At 53.3% G+C, this 25,737-nt stretch overlaps 1 protein-coding gene across 1 annotated transcript in view; it reads right to left on the bottom strand.

Annotated features, from left to right (window-relative positions):
• Positions 1–5,275: 5,275 nt before the first annotated feature.
• Positions 5,276–25,737, bottom strand: part of RSPH14 (radial spoke head 14 homolog) — a gene marked incomplete at its 3' end in the record, with an annotated part of 76,911 nt that continues 56,449 nt past the window's right edge. Inside the window, exons 4-6 of the mRNA XM_084254296.1 lie at positions 9,274–9,499; positions 7,127–7,263; positions 5,276–5,514 (exon numbers count right to left, since the gene is read on the bottom strand). Of these exons, the coding sequence (XP_084110422.1) occupies positions 5,276–5,514; positions 7,127–7,263; positions 9,274–9,499 (602 nt within the window). The remainder of the gene's footprint in view (positions 5,515–7,126; positions 7,264–9,273; positions 9,500–25,737) is intronic.

Here is a 25,737-nt window from a genome sequence, read left to right as displayed (position 1 = left end):
TGTGCCCACACTGAGAACCACACAGTTCAGCAGAAGCCAAAGCTGCTCCTGTCTAAACCACTGGTAGAGCTGAGTTGCCCTAATGGAAATGGCAACAGCCTGGCACTGCCTGGCTACTGCCCTGCCACACCCCCAGAGGACAGGTGTTCTACAGTCTGAAACTGTAGCCTAGCTCCAGACTGACCCCACAAGAGGCCAGGAGGGAAACCTCCCCCTTGCAGAGCTCTTCCCAGTCCTCCCCAAAAGCCTGTTATTGGAACATTTTGGGAATTGGGCGCATGGGTTATATTCCCTTTAGCTGTTAAATGTAGGCCACTTCTGGGCTATGTTTCTGTGGAGGGGGAGGGGAGTGGATCCCTAAACCTCTCCTTCCTCTTACTTCTTCTCAGACCAAATTAATGGATTTGTGTCTTTAGAAAAAGTTCCAGGTGACTTGAACTGAATTGGGGGAGGCCCACCCAGAATCCCAAATATCACACTCTAAGGGTGCACTCACATAACCAACCCCTCATCTCTAGTTTAATCCTGCAGCTGGAAGTTTTGATACCTACTACATGCCAGCCACTGAAAGGAAATAGCCATGAACAGAGCACATGGTCTATAAGGGAAAGAGACCATGACAGCTAGTGGTGACAATCAGCATTTAGTGTGGCCTGATGTTTTCCTGCCTGAGTAAGTGCATTATCCCATTCAGACCACAGAAGCACTCTTAGTGGAAGGGCTTGAGGGAATCACATTTCACAGGGGAGAGGCCTGAGGCTCAGAAAGGGAAGTTGGTAAACAGAGAGTGTGCACAAGGCCTGAAGCAGCCCTGTCTAACAGCAGGGCCACACGCTGGCCCTCCACATAGCATGTACACTGACACATCCTTCTCAGAGACCCCTAGCCAAACTCAGAGTCAAGGAAAACCTCCCACAACCAAAGGAGGAGGTCAGTTAGCTAGCTAACAGGAGATACAACTTGTGGGAAGACCTATGAGGTAAGTGGCCCTCCCCTGGTGATGCAGCGGCTGGGCGCTGGGCTGCGAGGCTGCCAGCAGCCTCTGTGGTGCCGGTTCGATCCCCAGCCACCGGTGAGGGTCCCACATGGCGCATGGACCTCTCCTGCTGCGCCCACTGCTCCCCTCAGCAGTGTATTTCATCACTCTGCCTGTTCTGTTCCCCGCTCTTGTTCTGGTGGATTCTCTCACCCTCCCACACTTCTGACTGTGCCCAGTGCCTGTATAAATAAATAAATAAATCATTAAAAAAAGGTATATTTATTTATGCATACAAGAACCGGGGTACAGGCCAGAGGTGCAGGGGTGGGGGGATGAGAGGATTCACCAGAAACAGAATGGGGAACAGAACAAGCAGATTGACCAAAACACACTGCTGAGGGGAGCAGCGGGCAAGTCAGAAGAGGTCTGCTGCGCCATGTGGGTTGCTCCCTGCCCAGCCCGGGGATCGAACTCTTGCTGCAGAGGCTATGGATAGCTCAACCCCTTGCACCACCAGGGAGGCCCCATAATCACAACCCTTTTATGTTTGGGGACCCTAGTTCCCTGGGAGCTTCAGCAGGGAAGTGACGAGATCAGATTTGCTGGCTACTGCCAGAAAGCTAAAAGTGAGGCAGAAACACCCACCAATGGACTATTAGAGTAATCCAGGCAAGTGTGTGGCAGAGAGGAAAAAAGAGTGAGTGACATCTATAGAAGTTATCGTTAGAAGTGACAGGACTTGACCCAAATGCCCAAAAATAGATGACGGGATCAAGAAGATGTGGTATATATACACAATGGAATATATTCAGCAATCAAAAAAGATAAACTCATGCCATTCACAGCAACATGGATGGAGCTAGAAGGAATTATGCTCAGTGAAATAAGCCAGAAGGAAAAAGAAAAATATCGCATGGTTTCACTTATAACAGGAATATAGGGGAATCAAATAAGACATCAGTGTAAAAAATATTAACAGTACAAAGCACAACAAAGCAAAAACGGACAATTATAAATCAGAGACATCCTGCAGGGGAGGCGGAGGGAGAGGGATCAGAAGGAGGGAGGGAGGGAGGAGCACAGGAGACAGAAGTGATGGTGCACAGGTGCATTGGTGAAGGAAATTCTATGGAGACTCAACCTGAGGGGGTGGGGGGAAGCAAATATTGTTTAAAAATTTTTTTAAAAAATACAAAAAAATAAATAAAATGGAAATAGGCAAAAATAAAAAAAAATGAATAGTGATGTAAAAAAAAAAAAAAAGAAGTAACAGGACTTGAATGATTAGACTTCTGGGAGGAGGGGGCCAGGGTGACTCTCTGCCTTCAGCCTGTGAGTAAATGATGTACCAGTTCCAGAGACAGGCAGAAGTAAAGATGTGTGAGCAAAGCTGCTTTGGGGACATGTTGAGTTTGAGTTGCATAAAGACATTGTCATCATGACAATATTAAGTGTTCTGATTCATGAACAGAAGATGTCTTTCTAGGTCTCTTATTCTTTTTCATGCTATTATAAATCAAATTGTCAATCCTTAATTGCATTTTAGAGTTGTTCATTTCTAGCATATAGAAAAACAATTTTTATATATTCATCTTGTATCCAAAAAATTTACTGAACATTTTTTAATAGTTCTAATGGGTTTTTTTTTTAAGATTTATTTATTTCTACAAGAACCGGGGTACAGGCCAGATGTGCGGGTTCACCACAGACAGAGGATTCACCAGAGACAGAGTGGGGAACAGAACAGGCAGACTGACTGAAATACACTGCTGAGGGGAGCAGCAGGCGAGACAGGAGAGGTCTGCTGCGCCATGTGGGTTGCTCCAAGGCCGGCGCTGCAGAGATTGGGGACAGCTTCACAGTGTTGCGCTCAACTGCCTGCGCCACCAGAGAGGCCCTAGTTCTAATTGTTTTTAAGTATCTTCCTTAGGATTTTTCATGTACAATATCATGTAGTCTGCAACTAGAGACCATTTATTTCTTTCCAATATGAATGCATTTTATTTCTTTCTCTTGCTGAATTGTCTTGGCTAAAACCTCTAGTACAATATCATAGAAGTAATGAGAGCATACGTTCTCATCTTGTTTCTTATTTTAGGGTGAAGCATCCAGTGATTCACCACTGAATATGATGTTAGCTGTGGATTTTTGCAGATGTTTCTTTATCATGTTGAGAAAGTTCCTCTCTATTTCTAGTTTGCTGAGAATTTTGCTTTCTTTTGATTGTGAATGTGTGTTGGATTTTGTCAAATGCTTTTTTTATTATCTATTAAGATAATCACGTGATTTTTGTCCTTTATTCTACTTATGTGTTGCATTGGTTCATTTTCAAATGCTAAGCCAACCTTGCATTCCTGGTAAAGGTTCAGCTGGTCATGGTGTACAATGCTTTCTAATGTACAGTGCTGGATTTAGTTTTTTGAAATTTGATTGACTAGTACATCCATATTCAGAAAAACAGTTTGTCTATAGTTTTTCTTATGATGGCTTTGTCTGGTTTGAATATCAGGATAATATTAGCTTTATAGAATGAATTAGGATGTATCCCCTTCTCTTTTATTTTTTTGGAATAGTCTGTGAAAGTATTGATGTTAATTTTTCCCTGGAGACACTTAAAGGTAATAGATGTTAAGTTGGGTGAAAAAAAAAATCCAGAACTCAAGAGAGAGCCTGGGACTGAAGACTCATATTGGGGGTCAGAAGGCAGAGGGCAGACCAGGCTAAGACAGGAACCTAGTAGAGGAAGCCCACAGCCAGGCCGTTGAAATGTGCAAGAGAGCGGGAGAGGGCCTAGCACAGAGACCACCAATACCATTGGTCATGTAGAGAAAGAGGGACCCAGAGGAAACCAAGAGTGCATAGCCAGAGCCTGGGGGAAGGACCAAGCCAAGCACCCCAAGGTGGGAACATCCACACCAAGATCACTGCAACAGGTCAAGCCCAAAAAGTTCAGGGTCTGAACAGCAAGGTCAGTGACCTTAGCCAGAACTTTTTGGTGATGTGGTTGGGATGCTGGTTGAGGAGGAATTGAGACATGAGGCAGTGGAGCCCCTAAAATGCCTTTTTTTTTTTTTTTTTCTGAAGGAGAATAAGTTTCCTCTTATGGGGCCTTTTTTTTTTTTTTTTTTTTTTTTTTTTTGAGAATGGTATTTAACCAGAAACCGCTGGCACAGCTCAGCCCAGTAGCAGATCCTTTTCACATCAAGAGAGCATAGTGGAGCTAATTCTCTTATTCCAGGAACACAGACTTCTCTGTGTTTCCTCTAGGAAGGAGAAGGCGCCTGGGGCTCTTTGAAAATACTGAAAACAGGCTCATGTGGGGGTTCTGGTTTTGCTGCTGATGTTTGTTCGAAAAGGAGTGGGAATCCCACGAACCTGGGGAGGTTCTACCCCATAGGAAACAGGGCTGCTAGTTGGTGACATAATGAAGGAAGCCTCATTTGAAGCAGGGAGCCTCAAAAAACTCATGGGGGAAGATAAAGATCCAGATAAACCATCAGAGCCCTGAAGCTGAGATCCACTCCAGTAGGGGTCAGAACTAGCTAAAGAATGTCAACCTTATCAGACCAGGGTTGAGTAAGAGAAATTAAGGGATTCCCATGCATACCTGGATGCCTACCTCTAACACTCAAACCTCCTGAGCCAGTTTCACAGAATAGGAGAAGAGAGACAGATAGAGACACAGAGGACCACCCTGGGGGAGGCAGACAGGTGTGGTCAGCCTCAGGCCAGTGCCAGAGCTTACTCAGATCACTTCCAGGCTATGGAGAAGAATCCAGTTATTTGGAGGAAATATTTTACAGAATGACCCTCCTTGGGCCTCCTTGGGGGCATCCTCTTCCAGCATGTCCCCACTGTGGGGCTGCACTTTTGACCTTCCTTCCTGCAGCTCAAGGTGAAAAGGGGGCAGACCTCACTGAGCAAGGGTGTGCCCAAGCATCTGGTCACTGGAATGTGCAAAGTTTGGGTGATGCCTGGTTCAGCTGTCTTCCTTTCCCCTGCAACTCCCTCCCCCCACACATACCTTGTCCCTCCAGGCCTCGGCTCTGCTCTCTACCGCTGAGAGGATGCTTGGTCCCAGCAGAGAGTAGAGTTACCTCCCTCCTGTTACTGGGCCCTGGGTTGAGCCCATGACCCCTTCCTGGCCACCTGAAACCTGGTGTTCCTACACTGGCAAAAGAAAGTGAGATGTGATAGTGCTCCAAGAAAATAAACTGCCATTCAGATGCAAGATAAAGAGATTCAGCCAATTTATTGAGGCATGGCGTTTATCAGGTCTGGCCCAGTAGGACAGACTCAGGGTTTCCACTCGATGACCTGGATGGCGATCTGTGCCGCCCGCCGCACAGCCATGCTGATATCTAACTCCAGTCTACGGAAGTTGGGCACACAGGCTTGCAGGAACTTTCGGCCCTCAGGGGCCTCGGCCAGCATGGTGAGGGTCTTAACAGCATTCAGGCGTGCCTGGCTCAAGGGGGAATTCAGCAATTTCAGGAGAAGGGGGATGGCCTCTGCATCCAGGGCTGCATACTTTCCTGTGGGTCACCAACACCAGGTGTTCATGAGGGGGCTCTCTTCCCCAACTCCTCTCATGCCCCAGTCCTCTGGCCACCCTCCAGCCTTCATAGTGTCTGGCAGATGCCACCCTTCCCCCGGGCTCCCTCTCTCACAACTCCCCACCGCAGGCCCTCCTTTGCCTCCAGCCTAGGCCAGGTCTCCTACCCTTGAAGCCCCCTAACTGGCTTCTCCCCATCCACCCTGGGTCTGTCCCACAATCCAGTCCTCACAAAGCAACAAATACAGTCTTTTAAAAATTAAAATCCAACCCTATATTTATGTGGCAAATATTTATTCAATACTGTGAACCAGTCACAAAGCACACTCCATTCTCATTCTCGTGACCCTTATAGTCTAGGGAGGGGCGTCAACATGAACATGAAAAGGCGATACCCTCCCTTCACTGCCTCCCCCCACCCTTCCCTGCTAAAAGGCTGAGTGGCTGCTCCTCTGCCCTGACGCTCCGGCTGCGCTCAGCGTGCTCTTTGCTTTGCTGCAGCAGCATGTCCACTGCCCCTTTGCCCTACTAACTCCCATTATCCTCTGGGTCAATGGCCATGCCCCACCCAGAGGATGCTTTGCCCCTGGCCTGTGCCCCTGGCCTGCTGCCCTGCTCCCTTCTGTCACTCATCACTCTGACACTCCTACCAAACCATAGATGACCCATGTTAAGACTGAGTCTCACAGGGGCTTCACATCTCAAGGTTCTGGAAATTGCCCAGGTAGAGATACTGCCCTGCTGATGCCTAAGAGATAGACATACAGGGCAGCACCTGCCCTGGCATCCTGACTGAACAGTGAAAGGGAGCAGTAGACTCTGGGAAAACCGCAACCACACTGCACTGGTACATCTCACATTCCACCATTAGGGCAAGTGGGGGGAGTGGGCGGGAGGCCTGACTCTGGGGGCTTTGCAGTATGATGACTGAGAATTAGAAGTCCAAGGAAGCACAGGTACCATGAGTGCAGGCCTGTGAGGAAGGTCAGATGGTTTCAGAGGTCATGGCCTCCAAGTATGGAAACCATCCATGGCCAACCCTCTGCGTAGCATGAATGCTCGGCTGGCTAGAGTCAGGGTGGGGGCTGGGGGCTTGGAGACATAATCTTATTCCTCCACTTGTCTTATACTTCCACTTCTCACACTGAGAAAGGTAATTTCTATCAAGAAACACAGGGAAGCAGGAACTCCAGCGTTTGCTTAGAATCATGGCTAGCAAGCAAATCAATCTCAGGATCATGGCTCACAAGGTCCTGGATCAGAGGCTGGAAATCCAGACCCAGACAATAGCCTGGTAGGAAGGGACAAGAGAGCCTAATGTGGGTGACCAGGGAGGGGCGCGGGCAGGCAAGCCCACTGTGACCAAGAAGGAGGAAGGGTGGAGCCTAGGACCCAAACTTGAAAGGACTTCAACCAGCACAGGAGTATTCTGGCAGGGTGGGGAGGGGACAATACCTGGGATGCCGATGACAAGACCAGCTGTGTGCCGGGGCTGGGGGCTGAGGTCACCTCTCTGCTTACAAATGCCCCCATTGATGGCATTTGTTCTCCCTGTCCTCCCGCCAGCACACCCAGTCAGCAGGCTGCCTCACCTTCAGTGGTCACTGTGGCGTACATGAGGGCCCCTGCGGCATTGGCCTGCACATTCACGTCATTGTCTTTCAGCAGGTGCACAAGGATGGGGATGACATCACATTTCCACACCTGGTTCTTGCCGTCCAGAGGGATGCTGGGTCAGAGAAGTGAAAGCTGGGTGACTCTGCTTGGGAGGACGAGGGAGGCAGGCCCCTGGACCTCTCAGGGGGACACTGGAGAAAAGGATTTGTGCTGGGATAATCCCTGGTGGTCTAGGTTGGATGAAGGACCAGGGTGTAGGGCAGCACTAGTGTGAAGCTGAGGTCTCAACCCCAAGCTCAGATGACAAGGGAGCAGAGCCTGGGGCTACCACATGTGGGACCATACAGGAGTAGAGGGTGATGGAACTTTGCCCCAAGGCATCACTCAAAGAAACTAGACATTTTGTTGCCCCTCGCCCCAGAACCAGGAGGAACAGAACCCAGGGGTGAGCCGCAGAGCTGGCCAGGATGGGCTAAGCTACACAAACAGCAGCAAGTTGCCAGGAAGCACTCAGGCAAGATGACTTTTTAGGTCACTTCTAATCCTGGAATTGTAGGAAGCTGTGAAACAGAGTGGTAGACCCCCTGAGTGTTTCCCTGTGAGAAGGCCAAAACTGTCCCCCAAAAAAGAAGGGTTCCCTGGGCCAGGAAACGTTGCTAACAGGTCCTACCAAAGCCTCATAACACACGTTTGTCCTGCAGCAAGGAACTCAAGTCACTCAGTTTCATCAGCCTTCCCCAAACTTTGCAACCCACAGAACCCTCATGTTGGCAGAACAGTTAATAACATCTGAAAAGACACGGGCTCTTATGTCTTGGGAACATGGTTTGGAAGCGCAGGGTTAGCCAATGCTGTCACTGTGAAGCTGTTGAGTTTCGAGGCCAGTGGACATCCACCCTCAGGAAACTGATCAAAGATATAGATATTGGGCCCCACCTGCGGCGAGACCTCACCTTCATTCATTCCTGCAGAGAGTACTGATAGCACCTGGTACATGCGGCCCTGGTCAGGACATTGAGGCAAGAGCCAGGTGTCTCACTCTCAGCACCACTGATGTTCAGGGCCAGGTAATTCTTCAGTGGGCACTGTGGACTGTATATGATGTTGAGCAGCACCCCTGGCCACTCCCACTCAATGCCAAGAGCACCCCCTGACCCCCAGTTTGGAACTACCAAAAATGTTTCTGGATGGTGCTGCATGTCTCCAGGATCGGGAGCAAACCTCCACCTGTTTTGAAGCCCTGGTCTCAAGCAGCAGAAAGAGCAAAGTCCTGTCCTCAGGCATTGCCCTTGGGGACAATGCATGAAACAGTTTGGAACGGTGAAAAGTACAGGCAGGGCTGGGAGGCCGCTGTTTTGTAGAGAAAGTACACTCTCAGAGGCCTCACTGGGTAAGCACATCTGAGCAAAGACCTGAGATGATCTGGTTAAGGTGGGGCCCCGGGATCTGCATGTTAACAAGTCTCCCAGGGGCCAGACTCAGAGGCCATACTTGACAGAGGTGCCCCAAATAAGGGAGGAGGCCACAGAACTGGGCGGCAGGGCTGACCCCCATCCTTCAGAAGTGTCACTGTCTGGGATCACACATCACCTGCCTCCCTCACCCCCAGCTCCCAGGGGGTGTTATGCTTTCTCAGGTGCCAGGCCAGGATTTAGACTGTGATACGTGTCACCTTGGGTCACAGGCTACTGGACATACAGCACCTCATTTCCCCATCTACAATGGGAAGTCACTCCTTTCCTTCAAGTAGTGTCTAAAGGTGAAGTCTGTGGACACTGCCTGCACACACTGAGAGCTTAGTAACCACCGTGATCCCCAGTTGTGCTCCATGCTTGCCTTCTTTTTGGAGGAGGGTGACCAACCATCTGGTTTTGCCCAGGACTGGGGGTTTCCTGAAATACAAGACTGTCAGGGCTAAGCTCGGGGCATTCTCGAGCCAACAGACAGTGGTCACCCAAGGGATAGGGTTCTCTTCAGTTCCAGCATCCTCCTTTGCACTGCACAAGCAGGCCCCAGGGTGGCTGATAGCCCCTCCGCTGATGGCAGCTCAACTGCCCGCTAAGTTTCAGCAGAAAGCCAAGGGGAGCAGTTGCTCCCACCTCCCCATGCTGCCAAACCTCACCTGACAGCGATGAGCGTGCGGGCAGCTTTGCTGCGAATGTTCTCGTTGGTACTGAGCAGCTTCTCCTTCAGGATGGGCACCACGCGGCTGTTCAGCGCCTCGGAGGCATCCTCCATCAGGCAGAAGGACAGTGTGTCCAGGAGAAGCACCTGGATCTCCTCTTCCTCCTTCTGCAGCTTCCACACCAGTGAAGGAATCAGGCCGCTGTTGATAATGCCCTGGGCCCCTGCCAGACAAGAAAGAGCACTGAGGGCCTCCCTGGTGGCGCAAGGGGTTAAGCACAGCTCTATGAAACTATCTGCAGCCTCTTCAGTAACTCCTGGCCAGGGAGCTACCCACATGGCACGGCAGACCTCTCCTGTCTCACCCACTGCTCCCCTCAGCAGTGTATTTCGTCAGTCTGCCTGTTCTGTTCCCCACTGTGTCTCTGGTGAATCCTCTCACCCTCTGCACTTCTGGCCTGTACCCCAGTTCTTGTCTGCATAAATAAATCTTTAAAAAAAAAAAAAAGAAAGAGCCCTGAGGGTGAGGGTGGGTCAGTCACTTCCCACCAAGCTGAGTAGCATGCAGGAACAAGGAATAAGTCTTCTAGAGTTGGGGGGGAGAGGGGAGGGTGCTGAGGAGATGACTTGCAAATATCTCCTGCTGCCTTCCTGAGCAGCCAGCAGGAAACTGTGGGTGACTAGCAGGGATGAGGTAGAGGTTGTGAGGCCTCAAAGGACACCAAAAGGTGCCAGCCTTTGGTCACCTGTGATTTGCATGGCATCAGCCTTAAACAGAAGCAGATGCCACCCCATTTTCCTCACCTTGTACTATGCGGGGGGGGGGGGGGGAGCAGTCAAGGCCTCTTCCCACCTACAATATCTCTAAGCTACTGGAGGTCCCAGACCTACCTAACTGGTCCTTGGGTACAGGAAGAACTTGATAGGGAGTCCCTGGTGGAAGATTTAGAGCAAATGGGCAACATGTTATTTAGCACTAAGATCTGTGCCTCCAACAAAAGGTAATAGGAAATCCACAGACCCTGCCCAAGCTCCCTAGTGCCCTGAAGGATGGGGGCTCCACATGGCACAGCTGGGGTACAGAACAGGGAGAAGTTCAGTATGCTGAACCTGTAAAGAGTGCCACCTTGCTCCTTCCCCTCCTGGGGAATGTCTGCAAGGCGCTACCTGGAGGAGAACCCAGAGCCCACCCAGGCTGCACCCAGACCCCCAGGTCCCAGCCGGTGAGTACCCAGAGCAGCCCTCACGGAGAAGCGCGCAGGGTGTCACTGGGCAGGGCCACCCTTCCCCAAGGTAGGCCCGTGGCCCATCACTACTGCCCTGCAGCCCACCATCTCCCTGCCTTCCCCGCAGCCCATACCACCCACTGTGAAGTCACCCATAGCCCCCAAGGGGGCGGCCACTGGCAAATACTTCTCTTCCGCCCTCCCCAGCTAAACCCTCTAATTTACTCTAGAGAGACAAATAAACAGGTTAATTAGCCTAAAGGTCTCTGAGTGCCAATTAACACCAGGGATTTCCTCTTTGAAGACATCACCCCAGCCAGCCTTCTTCCCTCACTCCCCGAGGACATCAAATGGCAGGTGCCTGGGGTGAGGGGGGTGAAGAGACCAGACGGCTTGTCCAGTGGCTCCCAGTGTCCCTGGCCAGCTTCTCATTGATGCACAGTGGTGGAGCAGCGAGCTCTGCCTCATTACTTCTCAGCACACTCACAACCCAGGAAGTTTTCTGTTGCTTCAGGAGTATTGGTTTCTTTGAAGAATACGTATTTCCAACAAGCCTAGGATGGACTCCTAAATGTATCCAGCTGTGTGACCTTGGACAAGTTTCCTAAACTCTCTGAGTCTAATTTTTTCATCATTGACACGGTCTACCTGGTCAAGGGTCGTGCAATATCTCTGAGGTAGTGGGTGGCAACATGGTCCGTGTAAGGGTCACCTGGGCCTAGCACAAGAATCTCTGCCGACTCTGAGTCTCAAGCTAGGATCTGTGGGGTAAGAGAGAGGGGTGAGGAGTAGGCTCAAAGAGCTGCACTGTCCCACCCCTGCAAAATCACCTGTTAGGCCAAAGGACGTCCACCCTTAGAAACTTGATCAAAGATGCAGAAAATGGGCCCACCTTCAAGGACACCTCACATTCAAACCTCGCCTCCAGTCAAGCCACTCCCAGGGGTGACTCCTGGGCCTTCTGTTCCTGCTCCTGCTCCTTTCCTAGGGCTCCCTACCTGCCTGACCCTCCATGGGTTCAGCACAGTCATAGTGGGGAGATGATCATTTGACCTAAGAAGGATTTTACTGGCTAAGGGGTGATCAGGCTCTTGACTGCGGAACACCTGAGAAAGAAAGGGCTGGGAGTGAGGCACATGTGGGCTCAGTTGTGGCCTCACTTGCCTCTGGTCTGAACTTCCTGGGGGAATGGGGATTCCCAGGAGAGGAGTTGCTGTTAGAACATGGAAAAGGGATGCCTACGGGCTGGGGGAAAGCAGAGGGAGGGAAGGAGGCGAAGTCAGAAGTCTGAAGAGTTGGAGGTGACAGCCTCCACTGTGCCCCACAGGTGAGGAAGCCCAGAGAGGCCATGCAGGTCACACAGCAGACAGGTCCCTCAGCAGCTTGGGGTTTACTTCTCAGGCATTTGTCTTGGGTCTCTACTCCTAGAAACGCTGAGCACCGCGACCGGGTTCATTTTGAGACAGAGGGAGATTAAAAATAAAACGCGTGCCGGGTGTGCCTCTCTGCTCGTTCACTTTGCTTCTTTTCAGCTAAAAGGAGAGTTGCAGGCCTGGCTATTTATAACTAACCCAGATCTATGGATGGCTTGTTCAAGTGGGGTGGGGGGCACACAGACCCCAAGGAAACAAAACAGAGAAATCAACCCATTCAGTCACAGCCTGAGAATTGCTGGGCGGGGATTGGGGGATCAGGACAGGTGGCACACATAGAAGAGCCAGCCAGGAGGGGGCTGCAGTCAGTGGTCCACCCTCCAGAAGTGGGGATGCTAGTGGGAGAGTCTGCTGGGACTGTCTTTTTTTTTTTTTTTTAAGATTTATTTGTTTATGCATACAAGAGCTGGGGTACAGGCGAGAGATGTGGGGGGTGAGAGGATTCACCAGAGACAGAGTGGGGTACAGAACAGGCAGACTGACCGAAATACACTGCTGAGGGGAGCAGCGGGCAAGGCAGGAAATGTCTGCCTCACCATGTGGGTAGCTTCCTGGCCGGCCTATCAAACTCATGCTGCAGAGGCTGCAGATTGCGTCATAGTCTGGTGCTTAACCCCTTGTACCACCAGAGAGGCCCCTGGGACTGTCTTTACAGCAAAGGTTGGCACATGTATACATGAAGAGTTCCAGGGACTGGGGGCCCTGGATGTGTAGGGAGAGAAGCCTGGGGAAGCTTAGCTTCATGGGGGGAAGAGGGGCAAAGTTATCTATGCATGGAGGGCCTTGTGTCCCTGTGGTGGGGAAGAGGGGGTGTGGCTTGGGTTCCTGAACAGGCTCATGGTTGATGAGCCAGAAAATTCTGCTGGGATTAAGGGGGGTCATGACGCCCATGGCATGGAACCCCCTGTGGTGGAGGTTTGGCTATTTCCTGGGGGAGGGGTAGACACCTCCTCTAGGAGTCACTCTTCAGCTGGCTGTCCCTGCTGGGCTGGTGAGGTGCCAGTTGGGCTCAATCACTGGGACCCCTTTCCTCTTTCCACCAGAAAACCCCAGCTGGTATCCCCCAGTCCTATTCTCCTGACCAGTGAGGCTTCAGGAGACCACGCATCTGTACCTGGCTCCCTGGGCCTACCACAACTCACCAGGACCCACCTGGCCAGCTTTAGCCTTGTGTGGCCCAAACTCTAGGCACACACCTTGGAGTAGCACATGACATGGTTGACCAAGTTTTCCTTCTTCTTGACACTCTCTTCCCAAGGCTCTGGGACTCTGCTGGTTCCCAGCCACTTCCCTAAGCGAGTACCATTCCTTCCTCCGGCCTCCCCTCTCATGTGGGCCCCCCTTTGGCCCTAGTCTCCCAACAACTCCCCACTGCCATGCCCAACCCCTTCTCTCCATGGCCGTCTCCTAACACACACAGGCCTCATGAGCCCATGGCCCTATGTGGAACTTGGCTTCATGGACTGACTTCTCTGCTTTCTTATTTTCTTTGGGCTTAGCTGACATTTTTCTTACTTGATTCTGCCTATTAGCACATCTCACATTGTGGGACCATGTCTAAATATGAAAAAAAAAGAAGCTTGCCAACCTCCTTCTCAAATTTAAAAAGCTAATCTTAAAATGCTCCACTTGTTCTTAGGCCAACGTCCCCAATCCTACCCAAGCGCTACCAGCACCATGTGACTATTCCCAGCCCCACTCTCGTCTCATATTTTGGCACCTTCACAAGCTCACTGGATCTTCCCTGTTCTTCAGGATTCATGCTCCTTCCTACCCAGTGCCATTGCCACCTTAGAAAGCACCTCTGCTGCCCTGTGTCACAGACCACCTCATGACCTCAGCTCAAGTGTTTTTTCCTCCAGGAAGCTGTCCTGGAGGTCCAGTGCCCCCCCCTGTGGATTTCTTCCATTGGGTTTCGAGCAACTGTAATGGTGGATTAATGTCCTGCTGTCTGTCCCTGCCTTAGGAGACAGGAAGGCCTACCAGCCAGGGCCCGGTCTTTATAAATCCCAGAACTCTGGGGCCTCCCTGGTGGTGCAGAGTTAAGCACCACACTGTGAAGCAATCAGCAGCCTCTGCAGCACGAATTCCATCCCCGGCAGGCCAGGGAGCAACCCACATGGCGCAGCAGACTTCTCCTGTCTTACCCGCTGCTCCCCTCAGCAGTGTATTTTAGTCAGTCTACCTGTTCTGTCCCCCCACTCTGTCTCTGGTGGAATCTCTCACCCCCCCCCCATATCTCTGGCCTGTACCCCAGCTCTTGTATGCATAAATAAATAAATAAATCTTTAAAAAAAAAAAAATCCCAGAACTCTGCCTAGAACTGCGTGTCCAGGACCTCCCTGGTAGCCTAGGGGTTGAATCTCAGCGCTGTCACTTCTGTGGCCTGGTTTGATCCCCAGTCAGGGAGCTGGCCCACATATAGTGCAGCAGATCTCTATTGTCTTGCCCACTACTCCCCTAAGCAGTGTATTTCAGTAGATCTGTTGTGCTCCTCACTCTGTTTCGAGTGGATCTTCTCACCCCCCTGCAACTCTGGCCTGCACCTCAGTTCTTCTATGAAAAAAATAAAAAAAAAACACTAAAAAGAGAAATAAGAACTGTGTGCCCAGTAGCAAATGGAAGGGCTGCAATCACTGGTTGACACCAGGTGACCTCTCACTTGGTGGTGGCCACCAAGGTCAGGAGGCAGCAGTGAACCCCCTTGGGTTCTTCCTTGCATAGCCTCTGACCTCACACCTGCACTCTGCTGGAGGGGGTCATTCTACACTTGCCTCTAGGTTTGCCCCCACAAACAGCTCTGTTCTGACCCTTGATCCCATAGCATAAACTGCCCTCTTCCATTTCTGAACATGTGCCAGTATGCATTTCCTATGCAAGATAACCTCAGAATCACCCTTTAGGGACAGTTTGTGTCCCCTTTTGACAGAAGAGGAAACTGACATGCAGCTAGATGAAATACCTCACCTGAGGGTATGGGGTGATGGGGCAAAGCTAGGCCTTCACTCCAACCCCCTGACTTCTGAGTCACCCAAAGCAGGGCCTGTCCATCACCTTCCTGTCCATCACCTTCATAGAGAGCCATTGGTCTCTATGTGGGCATCCAGGCAGAAGCCCAGCCTGACTCAGTATGGTGGTGTGTGGGACATGTACAGAGAGAAGGCCCTCAAATATGAGCCTGATTCCTCTAGTTCTCATTGGCCAGCTCCAGCAAGCACCAGGCCAAATCATGGTACATGGTCGGGCTAGTGGCACCTGCTTCCCTTACGTTCAGGATGCTCATAACCAGTATCTGTCCTATCTCTGAGAGTTAAGGCTACATCTTCACAGGTGGCCCAGGATCCTGGAGTATGCAGTATATACATGGTCTTCATTTCACAGCGGAGGAAACGTTGCTGGAGAGGTTATGAAATGATGTTGAGATGCCAGTGTCCAGCTGGCAGGGCCTGACTACCTCTGCCTTTGGATCACAGACCTTTGCAGGGGCCACCATCCCACCAATCTCCTGTGGTGTTTCTGCTCAGCGGAGGTAACAGCGGAGGTGATCCTTATTATTCCACCAGTAAGGTGTTGGTTGGAAGCATCTGGATTTTACTTGGGATGCGCCAGGAGGCTCAAAGGTTCAGGTTTCAGTAATGAAAGAGAGAGCTGTTGGCCCTCTGGTCTGTCCTTCACGCACAGGAGTGAAGGGTTCCTGACTCTGAGGCCTCCTGAAATTGAAAGCAAAATTTTGCAGACTCCCTCGGGTGCATTTTGGAAAGCTTCTCAAAGATCCCAACTTAGCTGGCTCCCACACCTTTGTCTAGTATGGGGGACGGCTCCTTGGTCCCTCTCTGTCCTCTCCTTTCCTTGACTGGGATTGCCAAGTACCCTAAGGAGCCCCGACACGCTGGGCCCTGGAGCCGCAATGATGACTAATGTCCCCTCCCATCTCTGCACAAACCTCACCAGCGCAAACCTTTAGGATTCGGCATACCCTTTCACCGACCGGCAACTGTCGCGACAATCCAGGAAAGGTGGTGCCACTAGCCCCACTTTTGCAAAACAGAAAAGCTCAGAGAAGTCGGTTGCCCAAGGTCGCGCAGCTCTCAAAGAGCTGCGCTGGGTTCGAATCCCAGCACGAGCGCACGAGCGGCGGAGCGCGCCGGCACATCCGCTGCGGTCAGGCCACACCTCGGCGCCGGCCATCAGGGGGTCCGGCCGGGTGGGCGCGCGGGCCTCGGCGCGGCCGGGGGCCCGGGCGGTCTGCGCGGCGGGCGCGTGCGAGTGTGCGGCGCGCGCGGGGAGCCGCGGCCCCGCCCCCGCCCATCGCCATTGGGCCGCGCCCGCGTCCGTCAGCCGCCCTGGCCCAACCAACGGCGAGCCGGCGCTCGTGGCGGGGCGGCGGCGCCCGGCGCGTGGTGCCCGGCGGGCCCGCGGCCACCCCCTCCCCCGCCCCCCGCCCGCGGTTGGCCTGGCAACGCGCTGCGCTCGCGGCTCCGCCTCCTGCCGGCGGCGGCGGCGCGGCGCGGCGCGGCGCGGGGCGGGCGGACCCGCGGGCGGGCGGCGGGCTGCGCGGGAGGGCGGGCGGAGGGAGTCAGGCGGGCCGGAGCGTGTGCGCCGCCCGCGGTCCGGTCACGTCCCCGCGCGGGCGCCGCCGCCCGCGTCGTGCGGAACCAGGGCGCCGCGGCCCCGCGCTCGCCGCCCCGCCCCGCCCCGCCCGGAGCGGCTCGGCCGATGCACCGCGCGGCGACCCGGAGGTGAGTGAGCGACCTGCGCCCGGGCGGGCGGCCGAGCCGCGGGGGTCCGGGCGGGGGACCCGGGCGCCCACCCCACCCCCACCCGGGCCTTTGTGCCGGGGATCCGCCTCGGCCGGGGTCGCCGGGGTGCAGCTACGGGGATGCCCGCGAGGGCGGGGATGCCCGCAAGGTGGGCAGGGGCGGCCGCGGGCCAGGTGGGTGCGGGGAGGGGGCGCCGCCCGGCCGAGGAGCCGCGGGGAGGTGGCGGCTGCCGGCCCGCGAGGGTGGGCAGAGACCGTCAGGGATGCCGCGCCGGCCGCCGGCGCCCCCAGCAGCCGCTGGTGCGGAGCTCGGCCCGGCGGGCGACCTGCGGAGCGTGGCTGAGGTGGGGTCCGCCTCCGGGCGAGGCTGGCGGGAGGCGCCCCCCGGCTGCGGGATCGCCGGCGTGTGGCCTGGGCTGGAGGGAGCACCGGGCGCCGCAGGCCTGCGTCCGGGCGCCGACGACTCAGTTTTCGGTCATTGCTCTTGCGGCGACCAGGTTCCCGGGAGGCGTTTAGAGCGAGAGATGAGTATCGACCCGCTGCGATTGAGATATTTTGCCGGCTCAATGTTTTTTCCCTTAAAAGGCGGTGGGGGTGTCTTGGGGGAGGGGTGTGAGGGCCTCGGGGCTGGGGCTCGGTATCCTGCAGGAGATCGGAGGGGGCTCTGCCTTCAGGGCGGTGCTGAGCCTCTCTGGGTGGTGATGGCAGGAATCCGCCTAGGCCAAGAATTAGGGTTCTCTGTTACAAGGGAGGAGAGGATGGGAAGGCGGTGCTGAGACCAGGGTTCCCTGGAGTCGGTGTCTCGGGGTGGAGCGACCCGCCTCCTAGGCGAGGTCTGCCGGCTGCGGGAAGCCGCCCAGCCCCTGACAGGCTCCTTTCTGCCCAAGTGATTTCCCTGCCTTGGGGACTGAGTCCCGCTGCCTTCGGCTTGGTCTGGAGTAGGCTCCTTGGCCAAATTCGATTAAGCAAATATTTACTGAGTGTTTGCTCCCCCAGGGCCTGGCGCTGGGGTGGAAGAGGTGAACTGAGCCTGCCCTCACCCACTGACTCACCACTCCACAAGGGAGAAATGTCTCTGCTCAGATAACCCAACCCTGAGTGTGGATTTAGGGACCTGGGCAGGGATGCTGCAGAGGTGACCTGGGCTGGGGTTAAATGGGCCTCTTGGGCAAAGTGACATTTCAGCTGGAGCTCGAAGGACTCAGGTGCGGTTTGGGTGGGCACTGCAAGCAAAGGGGAGAAAATGGACCTATGCACAGAGAGTGCACTTGGGAGTTTGTGTCTGGCAGGAGCACAGGAAAGGAAGGTGCAAGAGGTATGGTGGGAGAGGTATATGGGGGTGTGGGAGGCGGGTTGCTGAGGAAGCTGAGCGAAAGTAACCACCCCATAGCAGACACCTGTGACCCAGGAGCTGGGGTGGACCTGGGAAGAGTTTGAAAGACCAGGGGGGGCTTCTCGCAGACTTGGACTGCCGTTGGGCAGGGCCAGGTGCTAAGTAACCAGCCAGCCCCCTTCCTAGCCAGGATGGACCTGCCTATTTTGGACAGTCTAGCTAGTGAGTCTGTCCCTCTGGGATGTGGATACTTTCAGGCAGTGCTGTAGAGGGGCAGATGGCATGGGAGGGTCGGGCCATGCTAGAATGAAGTGGTGTGCCTTAAGCATTTCCCATACTTTGGAGACGATGAGACACAACATTTGGTTTAAAACTCTTCTCGTGTGTTCCTCTAACAGACATTGATTTTCTGAGACTGGAGGTGAAGAAGACACAATCCCTCCCCCAGGAAGGCCTCCCAGTCACCTTCTGCCCTAGATCTGCTCGCTAGCTTGCTCAGGGATGTTTTTACTCTGTCTCTGAGAGGCTGTTTGTTACTCATCTGTGTGGCCTGCCCCCTCCCCATCCCGTCCCCAAACACATACCCACTTTTAGCTTTTGGCTGAGGCCCAGTTTGCTGCAAGGAAAGCAGAACCTTCTGCCTGCCCGCAGAGCGTGCAGTCTGCGCCGCACTCTTGTGCCTGTTGCCTGATGTGGGACTCTAGGTTTGGGACTCAGGGAATGAATTCCTCCCTCTGTCCCTAGCTTCTCAGCTTTTCTGTTTCCTAGAGTCCCAGGAGGAAAAGTGTCTAGGTCTGGATCTCAGGAGCTTCAAGGGTGATTTCAGGAACTTCTGGGTAACCAGATGGACTTGACAAAGCTGCCCAGACCCTTGCTGAGAAGCGGATAGGATAGAGAGATGAATGGCTGGGAGGAGTCTGGCCTCAGACTTGGGGTCTGGCCTTAGTCATCTGACCTTGCCCTAGCCCTGTGGTTGTCTCATGTGTAAATGCAATGACAGTGTGTGACACACCTTCTTTTCCTGGAGGTGAGGACAAGATAGCCCTGTACTGTAGCCCTCAGAAAAACTAAAACGATAAACGCTGTAGGGCATTTTCACTGCTGCTGACCACAACTAGGCTACCAGGAACTCTGGAATAGGCAGATTAGCACACTGCTCTCCCACAAACCCCAGGAAGGAAACCTGGGTAACTGAGCCTCTAGTGGCAGGCCTGTAGCTCTACTTGGCAGGAAGGAGGAGGGCAAAAGGAAATAGACAAGAGATATTAAGGCATATGACAAGGATCTACTCCAGTCTGGTGCCCAGGGCACTGACCCCAATGCAGCTTATGCAGACTGGGGAGAGGCATGGAAGGGTCCATGGCGCAGGGAGAGAAGAAGACCTGGATCAGGCCCTGACCCTGTCTCATTGTATCTAAGCTTCTTTCTCATTTATAAACAGAGCACCAGTTCTTGCCCAGGTTCTCTCCACAAGTTTGACCCCTTCTGAACATCCATACTGCCTGGGGTGGGGCTTCATGGGAGTGAACTGACAGGACCAATGCATGGATCCTGCACCACATGGGAGGAGACATCAGCTTTCCATGTACATGGGCCCAAGGAAGCAGAACCTTACAAGGCTCATTCACTCATTCATTTAGTCAGTCAGCTAATATTCATCAGTGCCTGCTGACTGGTAAGTGCTGTCAGGTTCACAGACAAGGCAAAGAGCAGGACAGACATGGCATACACTCTCAGCTCTCACATCAGATCGGAAGAGACGAACACAGCACATTTGTAAATGCATGCCAGGTAGGATAGGAGAAAACTAAAACAGAAAGGGGGGCATCTCTCTGTGGAGGGGTTGATGGCACAGTGCCATAGAGAAACAGTGGGTGAGTTGTTTCTGACAGGGAAGAATACCAGGAGGGGAGTTGCAGGTGCAAAGGCACTGAGGCCAACACAGTTTATCTGCTTTGAGGTCACAACAGAAGATCAGGGGTGGGAGCCTAATGGGTGGGAGGTGGGGGTTGCAGGAGCAGGTTAAGTGGGTCTCCACAGACCTTACCGAGGTGGGAAAACCTTGGCAGATTTGGAGCAGAGGAGAGACTTGAGCCAGTTGCACTTACAAAAGATCTGTCTGACTGACGGTCCTGGGGGCTAGACCGGAAGGCCACTGGAGACCATCGCAACATTTGGGGCAAGGAGGCTGCTGGCATAACTGGGCAGGACAGTAGAGGTAGTGAAAAGCAGTTGAATTGGGGATTTATTTTAAAGAGGAGCAGTTGTAGCTGCTGGATGGAGAAGAGGGAGGACAGCTCTGAAAGGATGGCTGGGGAGGAATATATAGAAAGACTGATTCGTGAGGTAGGGAATTGGAGTTGGGTTAGACTTTGGTAGATACAGGCACATGTGGCAGTCAGAGGGGAGAGCAAGACTGGAGGCAGAAACCTGGAGTCCTCAGCACCAGGTTTGTGGGACCAGATGCAATTGGACTGAGCCTTGGGGCCTGGATGACTCAGAATGTGATCTGAGAAGAAGCACCCAAAAAAGAGATGGAGGACTGACAAGCAAGTGAGATGAGAGCAGAGTTGTGATAGTGACCTGGGGCTGCAGAAGAGGGTACCCCCAGGACAGTGGGCCACTACAGTGGGCGGGGGTGGGGGGGTCCATGGGGATTAAGCAACATGGGCAGGAGCAGCGACATAATTTGTGGGGCCTCTTCTTTAAAATTATTAAACAGGACCTCCCCTGGTGGCGCAGGTGGTTGAATGCCACGCTGTGAAGCTGTCCACAGCCTCTGCAGTGCCCGGTTCAATCCCAGCCGGCCGGCAAGGGTCCCACATGGCGCTGCAGACCTCTCCTGTTGTGCCCGCTGCTCCCCTCAGCAGTGTATTTCGTCAGTCTGCCTGTTCTGTTCCCTGTTCTGTCTCTGGTGAATCCTCTCACCCTCCCGCACATCTGGCCTGTACCTCGGTTCTTGTATAAATAATTAAATCTTTAAATAAATAAATAAATAAATAAAATTATTAAACATTTCAAGGCCAACAGCAGAGCATTCAGCCAGGCATGGGGCTCTATGTGGCTGCCGGTGGCCACACTTGGGAAGCAGGCCGTGAAGACAGTACAATCTCCCCACCATTCCCTTCTCTTTGGCAGGTGGTCTGTGTTTGGCACCTCGGACCATTCAGAGCCCGCCTGTGGCCCTCACCCAGGCTTCCTGTGAGTGTTGCTTCTATCCCCCCCTGTATGCCTTGACCCCCCGCAGGCCTCAGGCCTCTTGGCAGGAGCACAGCTCCAGGGTTAAGGGCTGAGCACTCCTCTTGGCAAGCCCTGGGTGAGCGAGGCGGGCGGCTTCACACACAATGGCTTCCTTGAATTCGTCTCTTTTCCAAAGAAACCTGCTACATCACAGAGTTTTGAGTTATTTGCTTCTAAATTAAGGTATAACTCTCTTTAGAGATGTCCCTGGAGAATCCATCAAAAAGTGCTAAGAAGTGAGACTGTTAAAAGCCGTGGTGCAGGGAGGGGCCTTACAGTGTCAAACCCAGCCTTCCTTCTAGCAGCCTCTCACCAGAAACACACCCATCCCGGAGGGCTTGTCCACACCCGCCATGCCTGGGGTCATGACCACAGGCTCTGGTCAGTGCAAACCTTCAGAAGGCTGCCCCCCTGCACAGCCCTGGCCCCTGCCCTTGGGATAGGGAGCTGGGGGTACAGTTCCCTGTGTGGAGCGGGAGCTGGCCATGGGGCTGGGCCTGAACCCTGACCCCTTCAGTGATGCCTGCCCCTGTGAATTGTGGAGATCAGGGACATGGGGTTGGAGTGGAGGAGAATGGACTTGACATTTACATTACCTCCAGAGCCCAGATAAGGCATTTGCAGGAGGACAAATGCAATCTCTACCTCCATTTTACGGTTGAGGAGACTGAGACCTGAGGAGATGGGGGTGGCTCTCCCGAGGGACTTGCTAGCTACAGGGAGGGCATTCAGGATCCCTCAGGACTTTGTTCTCAGTAGGTAGGGTAGCCTGGGTGATCACCGTCTGCTTGGGTAGTCACTGGGAAGGGTGCACCAGAAGGCTGCCTGGGCCTGCCTTGCTGGAGGCTGATTGAGTGGTAGCTGTTGTCAGTTCTTAGGTGCTGGCCCTGTTCTGGCAGGGTTGGTGAACTGCAGCAAGGCCTTGTCCTTTTCTCTGGAGGGACAGGACTGATCTTCACTCACTACTACTCTTCTCACCAACGGTTCCCACATGGGGCCCACATATATCCTTGTCCTGGCAAAGGGTCTTCAGACCTTCTAGTTCTATATTTTCATTTCAGGCGAGGCCTGTCTGGGCCCTCTCTCTAGAATAGCACCTGTGTTCCCACCCACACGTTTCCTGTAGCCTCCTTGCCTCTGTTTTCCCCTTAGCACCTATTATAGTATAACCTACTTCTTTTATTTATTTTGTTTGCTCACCATCTCCCTCCTGGATCTGAACATAAGCTCTATGAGGTCAAGACCTTCATCCACTGTTCACAGCCGAGAATCCAGTCCCCAGAGCCCAGCCTGGCCCACAGTAGCAACTCGGGAAATGACTGTGAAGCATACGTCCCACCATAATGTATTGAGCCACTTCCATGCGGGTGCTCTGGGCTTCCTGCTGGCTGTAGCCTTCATATTGGAGAGGTGCTGCTCCTGGGAGGATGTGCCTTTGGGTCTCAAGTGATGTGTCTCAGGCCTTAGATTGACTGCCAGACACAAACCACCCATGCATGGTGGACACCACTGACTGAGCATCCGTCAAGCAGAACCGTCATCCATTCATTCGTCATCCATTCAGATGGGCTGCCCATCTTCTCTGCTGTCCTCACAGACGCAGGTCCCTGCCTCCGGGAATTGGAACCTCAGGTTGACACCTGGCCCCTCAGTGACATGGTGTGATTCAGTGAGGCCTAGATCAGATGCAGAGGATTCACATAGCTCTGACATATGAGGGCAAGATGAGGTTCTAGTGGCAATAAAGGAAATAGTACCCACAGTGGCCATGTGACAACTGAGTGGCCCCTGTTCCCGGAGATTAGCTCATCAGGGCAGCTCAGTGTAGAGGAAAGAACATTGAACAGGAAGTTAGAAGACCTGGATTCTAGTCCTTGCTCTGCCTGTAATAGAAACCCTGGTGAAGCCTCTTCATTCTCTGGGCCTTGGAGTTTTCTACATGGGAAACCCTGGGCTGGATCAGGGTGCAGGCAGTTTTCATTTCTTTTTTTTTTTTTTAATATTTATTTATTTATACAAGCACTGGGTACAGTCAGAAGCACGGGAGGGTGAGAGAATTCACCAGAGCCAGAGCGGGGAGCAGAGCAGGCAGAAGGACCAAAGTACACTGCTGAGGGGAGCAGCGGGCGGCAGGAGAGGTCTGCGTGCCATGTGGGACCCTCGCCCGTGGCCAGGGTTCAAACCAGTGCTGCAGAGGCTGTGGGCAGCTTCGCACCCAGCGCTCAACCACTGCACCACCAGGGAGGCCCAGTTTTCATTTCTTATACTAACTGGAGTGAACATCCCATGCACACTGTGTTGAGAAGTTGTGGCTCAGAAGAAAAGTGGCCAAGGTTGATTAGTGATATCTGCTGTGGAAACAGGATGCGGGATTTAGATATGCTTGCCAGTTGTGGCCAACCCCACCTACCATGCCTCACTCTTTCCTTGTAGCTTCAGCTCATCTTTCATCTGTACTTATACGCTGCTTCTTCCTGGACTCCTACTCCCTCTTCAGTGCTTCCTCAGCTGCCATCCCAAGTCTAATGGCTAACACAAGTCACGGTTGAATGTTTCATGGTAGCCTCTCTGTTTACACTGGAATGAATGAGTGAATGATAGAGCGAGTGAATCAGAGAGACGCAGACTCAACCACTCAGCAAGGCTGAAGCCTCATGCTAAGCTCTGCTCCAACTTAGAGCTCCAAGAAATCTGCCTAGAATTGGGAGACCCGATGACCACAGAAACATGCTAAACTGTACTGTTTGGGCTGTAGATGTTTAGGAGTGAGAACAGGGCAGGAGAGTGATGAAGGGAGGCATAGTGTGTAAGCCCTGGCCAGGCTCTGTGTCTTTCAGGGGTCCATGGCCTATCTGACCTAAGCCATGCAATGGCTCACCTCGGATAAAGATGGGGGGAAAACTCTTCAAGCCAAGAGGACCCCTGAAGACCCTTCTTGCCTGAGCATTGGGGGACCTGACATGTACAGCTTTCACCCTGACTCCAGCAAGCTCTGGTTGAGCTGGTAGTGCCCCTACCCCCACTCTTCCAGCCACAGTGCCAGTGAACTGTGGGCCAGACAGGGTCACCTAGAGGTGGCCGGGCCAGGAAATTAACAGTCTCCACATGAGATACCTGTCTCTGATGGTGACTGATGGCTTAACCTCTCCCCCGCCCCCCCCCCCAACTCCTGCAGAGCATATCCTCTTACCTAGCTGCCCCAGCTTGTGTGGCCTCTGGCCTGCACTACCTGTCCCCTCTTGCTTCCTATGGCCCCATGGAGTGACCACCAGGATCCCAGCTGGCCTGCCATCCAGCCCCTTAGGCGAGTATGGGTGTGGTGGCCCTGTCCCTGAGCTGGGCTTTCTTCCAGCATGATCACCCCCTTCCCCCCGCTGTGTTACTTCTGATATGCTGTGCAAACATATTTCTCGATAAAATGCTGGGAAGAAAAATAATTAGAGTGTTGCCTCCATTATCCAATTTCTGATTAATCAAACTCTCTTTGTCCTCGGCCAAAATCTATTCATTTCCCTTAAACACTGGGCCGGTGCCAAGCATCGATTTCCTCTATGATAACACCACACATACACGCACATCCCCAGCCCTACCCCATGGTGGGGAGATTTCAGGAGCACCAACTGGGCTACTCTACTGCCCCCAACACCACCCACCCCCTTCAGGAAGCCCTTAGCCACGCTGTGCCCACTGCTCTACTCTTCGAGTTCCAGGCTGGCCTAGACCCCTGTTGGCCTCAGTCAGGGGTGTGTTAGTCTTGTATCTGGGTGTTCTGGGGCTCTCCTCAGGCAGGTTGAAGGATGGTAGGCACTGGGGCAGAGGGTGGGCTGCAGCCCTAGGCTCCAGGTAGGCCAGAATGTTGGGAAATGCCCCATTGCTAGCCCAGGAAGGCGAGGGTGAGCAGGGAGACTGAGGGTGAGGGCTTGTGAGCTGGGCTGTAGGGCTTCAGGGTGGGTGTGAAGACACTTTCATTTCTGACAATACAAGTCCAGCCCAGAAGGGCTTACCAGAGGAAGGGGCATCCTGGGGCAGAGGCTCAGAGGCAAGGCTGAGGGGAATGGGTGAGGTCAGCCAAGACCAGGGGGAAAGCAGCCACACCTCTGCTGTGTCCATTGGGGGATGCCAAAGATCAGTCTGGAAGACTTTCCAGAAGTCCCCAGCTAGCCCTCCCTGGCAGCATCTCCCTCAGCCAGTACAAGTTGCTGAGATAGATTTGTCAGCACCTGCTTCCTGCCAGGTATTTCTAGGGGAGGACACACGGGGACAAACAGATCCTGCCCTGGGGAGCATGATGGGAGGCAGTAAAAACAACAAACAAGTTTTGCGATGTGGTAGAAAGCAATAGTGCTGTGGGGTAAGATATTTGGGGGATCGTTTTCAATTGCAAATTATAAGTTAGATGGGCAGGGAGGACTTCCAGAGAGGAACATCTGAGCCTTGGGAGGGAAGGCTGGAATGCCTAATGACAAAGAAT

Source organism: Talpa europaea (assembly GCF_964194135.1).
Source record: "Talpa europaea genome assembly, chromosome: 14".
In the NCBI taxonomy this organism is placed as follows: Eukaryota; Metazoa; Chordata; class Mammalia; order Eulipotyphla; family Talpidae; genus Talpa; species Talpa europaea.
Note: the sequence above shows the minus strand (reverse complement) of the source record. Positions and strands in the feature narration are given on the sequence as shown.